Source organism: Lucilia cuprina, chromosome 6 (genome assembly GCF_022045245.1).
Source record: "Lucilia cuprina isolate Lc7/37 chromosome 6, ASM2204524v1, whole genome shotgun sequence".
In the NCBI taxonomy this organism is placed as follows: domain Eukaryota; kingdom Metazoa; phylum Arthropoda; class Insecta; order Diptera; family Calliphoridae; genus Lucilia; species Lucilia cuprina.
Genome location: NC_060954.1, coordinates 16,200,117 through 16,204,966, shown reverse-complemented (window position 1 = coordinate 16,204,966; position 4,850 = coordinate 16,200,117). Strand labels below are relative to the sequence as shown.

Sequence of the window (4,850 nt, the reverse complement as noted above, 5' to 3'; positions counted from 1 at the left end):
ATCTATCTATCTATCTATCTATCTATCTATCTATCTATCTATCTATCTATCTATCTATCTATCTATCTATCTATCTATCTATCTATCTATCTATCTATCTATCTCAAGATCGAATGAAAGAGAGTTTTTTTCTTGATTTATTAAAAGTTTGTCTATTTATTTTTGAATTTTAATATATATAATTGTACTATAATGTTGGTTGCTACCTATGAACTAAAAATTTTACCTAATTATGATGATTATATCTTTAATTTTTCATCAATGTAATCATCGCACACCTCCCAATCCACACAATAGTACTTTTTATGATTATCCATTAGCCATAAATTTGCGCAGTATTGAGTACAAAAATAACAAGTAAATAATTGCTTAGATCGGCTGGCACGTCTATTTTTGGAATGGAAAAAGAGTTGTAATACAAAATAATAAATAATAACACAACTTTAAACACCTACCTCTTAACCACCATAAAATAGTAGGTGGTAAATAAAGGATTTGAACATTTAAATACCGTACATCTGCCTATAGGTCCATTACGTATATGATCTACCATATACCTTTCTGGCAGTATATATTTCAATACTGGATTTTCATAAAATGGCGAAAGTTTATTTAAGTATTCTAAAGCTTTTAGGCAGTCATCATAGAGAGTCACTTGATTCTCTTTAGAAGGTACACGAAAGACTTTCTTTGTACCGATAGGCAGTAGAAGTTTGGTAAATGTTTCTTTTTCGATAACCCAAAAGAAATCGTCTCTGCTTACAGGTCTAAAAGAAATTGGAAACACAAAAAGTTAGAGTGACAAATTAGTTCACTTTTTAAGAGCCTAATCTTACTTACACAGTTTGCATTTTTGTGGGTGTTTCATAATAATTTTGATAGAATTTCTCATAGATAATAGGTATGTGTGTAATGGCGGAATTATTAAAAATTCTCAAATAGTCTATAAATTTTGCTAAAGCCACGGGTAAATAAAGTAAGGAACAACCTGTTTTAAAAGGATATAGAGAACAGATTTTAATTTAGATAAGTTATATACAACTTTTATACAAACTTACGATCCGCTGATAACATTTGCAATGATTGCATGTAGGAGATTCTTTCCGGTATATGCCATATGTCTATATTATCACTGATATTCAGCTCATTTAGTCTGCCGCACTCCCAAAGTTGTAAGGGCAAACGTTTTAAACGATTTTTGGAGACATTTAAAGATTCTAGATTTTTCATGTAGGTAATGGCTGGTGTAAGGAAAAACAATAGATTAATTATTTAAACTATTTGTGTAATACTATGAAACAAGTTTATTTATTTTCTTGCAATTTTAATTGCTGGCTAAATTAAACGAAAACAAATTGGAAATTTTGTTTCGCTTCTACATATATATAAACAAGAATATATTAATAATAATAAATATATATTTTAAAAATATCAATACGTTTGCCAATTTTTGAGGAAAACAAAAATGATGATGCACTAAAGGTGACCGGTTTATTCTTGCATGTGATTCATTATAGAGAGTTAGTGGAAGACAGACGGACAGATCTTAAACGACTCCGATATCTACAAAGTTCCTAACCTATAAGTATATACATACCATTCTTAAGAAGGTGAAAGGTATAAAAATATAATCGGTCATCTTAAGGAACTTTATGGATCCTACATTATTTCAATTGGCTTTAGAGAATTCTCTCGCCTTTGTTTTTAATTCTGAGACTATATACTATTTTTTATGGAGGAGCTGAGCTGCAGAGAATTCAGAGCTGAAGAGATTCAAATCTCTTCCTGGAAACATATATTCGTAAGGTTTTTCACCAGACAATATCATGGGCAACATTATGGCTTCGAAGGGGCATTTGGTATTGTTAGGGTTTATACCCCTGCTGCATGGTCATACATGTACCTGTTAATACAGGTACTAAGTGAAATAGTATCTAGATATTTGCCAAATTAAAGAACGGAGAGGTCACCCCAATGACCCTGCAACACATAGACCTAGGTACTATTAGATGGGGGTTCAATTCAAGAGTCCATAGTAGAGGATATGTAATTCCTTTTTGTTTAGTTCCTCGGGTTGCCATCTTCGTGACATTCACTGTTCCTACTTTAGAGATAATGACTCTTTAAGTCTATAGTCTAGTCTACACTGTAGTCCAGGTGTGGACCCACGGCTTTTAATGGGAAATTAACCCCCTAAAATCGAAAAAGAAAATAAGTAAAAGTGAAAAATTTAACCCCCCCCTGACTATACTCTATAGTCAAGTCTATAGTTTAGTCTATTCTATATTCTAGTGTAGTCTTTGGTCTAGTATATGGTATAGTCTAGTCCATGGTATAGGCTAGTCTATAGTCTAGTCTATAGTCTAGTCTATAGTCTAGTCTATAGTCTAGTCTATAGTCTAGTCTATAATCTAGTCAATAGTCTAGTCTATAGTCTAGTCTATAGTCTAGTCTATAGTCTAGTCTATAGTCTAGTCTATAGTATAGTCTATAGTCTAATCTATAGTCTAATCTATAGTCTAGTCTATAGTCTAGTATATTGTCTAGTCTATAGTTTACTATATGTATAGTCTAGTCTATAATCTACTCTATAGTCTAGTCTATAGTCTAGTATATAGTCTAGTATATAGTCTAGTCTATAGTCTAGTCTATAGTCTAGTCTATAGTCTAGTATATAGTCTAGTCTATAGTCTAGTCTATAGTCTAGTATATAGTCTAGTCTATAGTCTAGTCTATAGTCTAGTATATAGCCTAGTCTATAGTCAGTCTATAGTATAGTCTATAGTCTAGTCTACAGTCTAGTCTATAGTCTAGTTTATAGTCTAACCTATAGTCTAGTTTATAGTCTAATCTATAGTCTAGTCTTTAGTCTAGTCTATAGTCTATTCTTTATTCTAATCTATAGTCTAGGCTATAGTCTAGTCCATAGTCTAGTATATAGCCTGGGAATCAATATTTGTTTGAATATTTGTCTTTTTAGTAGCTAACAAAATGGAATCAATTCTGGACCATGTAAGAAAGCTTCATGCTCTACAATCTTACCCTTTCGGAGGAGTCGTTCCTAATTTAATTGATAACGAACAAACAGTGATAAATCACATAGAGAGATTATAATAATCAGCTAGTACTTAATCGGAATATAGAGGTACTAAAATTGAGTTGTACTAGTAAATAGTTAAATTTCGTAAGTACTTAATATTCAATAAACAAATTGTTATCAAATAGCAACCATAAATTGCTACAATTGTATTCGTTAAGTATTAAAAACAATATTTCCCAAAACTAGAGCGTACGACTTACCGGGGGTCTATTACAAAAACATTTTAGACGTGTTTTTTAGACCAGTTCTTAAAATAGTCATTAAAGTAGTTACTTAATAGTTTCAAGTATTTTAATTTTAGATTTTTATCGGTGCGGACTGTTTGGAATAGGGATTGTTAGGATGGTTTATTGATTATATCTGTTACATATTCACATACATTCTACGCCTATATATGATTCAAAGACGATGCAAACATTGCAATACAATATGCCCTTAAAAAATCAATGGGACCCAAACGAATGGACCTAGAACCAAGAATTTTGTCAGAATTTCTTTCCTCTACATAGAAAAAAATTAACACAATTATTTTTTTGGAAAAACTGTTATGAAGTTTTATGGGGATCCATCCTTAACTGATTGTACAGACCCTTTATCGGAAATTAATTTCGCATGAATAAAACCCTATAAATAATATCGATATTAATGATAAAAGAGTTTGAAAAAAGCACAATTACAATAAGAAGAGTAAAGAAACAATCCGAAATTTTGAGATTTTGAATTCTAAATATTAAAAAAATTAAAAACTGCGTTTTAATTTTATCAATATTTAGCATATTTTCCACAAATTTCGTTTTCTCCACTATTTTACACAATTTTTTATTTCCGATTTTTACCCCTTAAAACTGAACACCACTTATTACCGTCATTTTTTTAAACTTTACAAAATTATAAAAAAATACTTGGTAATTGTTTAATTAAGTTATTTACTACTAATTTTTTTTAAAAGATTTGCGTACTTTTTTTCTTTTGTTTATATGTATTTATAAATATTTTTATTTTGAATTTTCTTATTTTAAATCTTATAAATAAGAAAACATGTCGCGATGTTCCGAAATAAAACAGAAACTGTTGTGATCGCTGAAAGAGAAGAGTAAATAAGTCTTATAGCGTATGTTAAATACTCTATCAACCGAGCAGATCATGATCATTAAAATGATGCTGCTCATTTGTGATGAGCGACTTTTGATAAAACAAAGAAATGAAAGAATAGATTTGTGAGTAAGGTCAAGAAAATAATTAAATAAATTCTCAATATTGTTTTTCTTTATATAAATTACTCTTGAAATTTCTACACTCACAATCGTCATTTACGATCGTTCAATTGATCTTTGTATTGAGTACGTATGAGTGCTGTTTTTTATAAAGTGATGGTAAAAGGTGTTGATTGAAGTAAAATTGTTTTTTTTCCTTTGGTGGAACAGTTCAGAGATTGCAGTCGTAAGTTTAATAGATTTGAATGCGATGAATTCAAGGTCGTAAGAAGAAGATATACATATAAAAAAGGTTGTTTATTTTTCCACTTAATATCTTAATGGTGTTAATAAATATGACATTAAATGAATGTAAGGATAATGCTTACTACACGAGGCTCGGTTTATAGAATTTTATAAAAATTTTAGAGAATTATAAAAAAGATCTGTCGATGTATCTATCTATCTATCTATCTATCTATCTATCTATCTATCTATCTATCTATCTATCTATCTATCTATCTATCTATCTATCTATCTATCTATCTATCTATCTA

General features: G+C 29.9%; 1 protein-coding gene across 1 annotated transcript; it reads right to left on the bottom strand.

Moving 5' to 3' along the window:
• Nucleotides 1-132: 132 nt before the first annotated feature.
• On the bottom strand, nucleotides 133-1,241 carry LOC111684654. The gene is made up of 4 exons (XM_023446869.2): nucleotides 1,059-1,241; nucleotides 841-988; nucleotides 456-767; nucleotides 133-387 (listed from the first exon to the last, which is right to left on the bottom strand). The coding sequence occupies exons 1-4, from the start codon at nucleotides 1,228-1,230 to the stop codon at nucleotides 240-242; spliced, it is 780 nt and encodes a 259-aa protein (XP_023302637.2). The 5' UTR covers nucleotides 1,231-1,241; the 3' UTR covers nucleotides 133-239.
• Between the last annotated feature and the right edge of the window lie 3,609 nt (nucleotides 1,242-4,850).

Bases quoted from the DNA above. Each gene is read 5' to 3' on its own strand.
- LOC111684654 (XM_023446869.2), bottom strand. From the start codon at position 1,230: ATGAAAAATCTAGAATCTTTAAATGTCTCCAAAAATCGTTTAAAACGT. The intron at 989-1,058 runs GTAAGTTTGTAT...CTTTTAAAACAG, and splicing joins GCAAATGTTATCAGCGGATC to GTTGTTCCTTACTTTATTTA. The intron at 768-840 runs GTAAGTAAGATT...AATTTCTTTTAG, and splicing joins CCCACAAAAATGCAAACTGT to ACCTGTAAGCAGAGACGATT.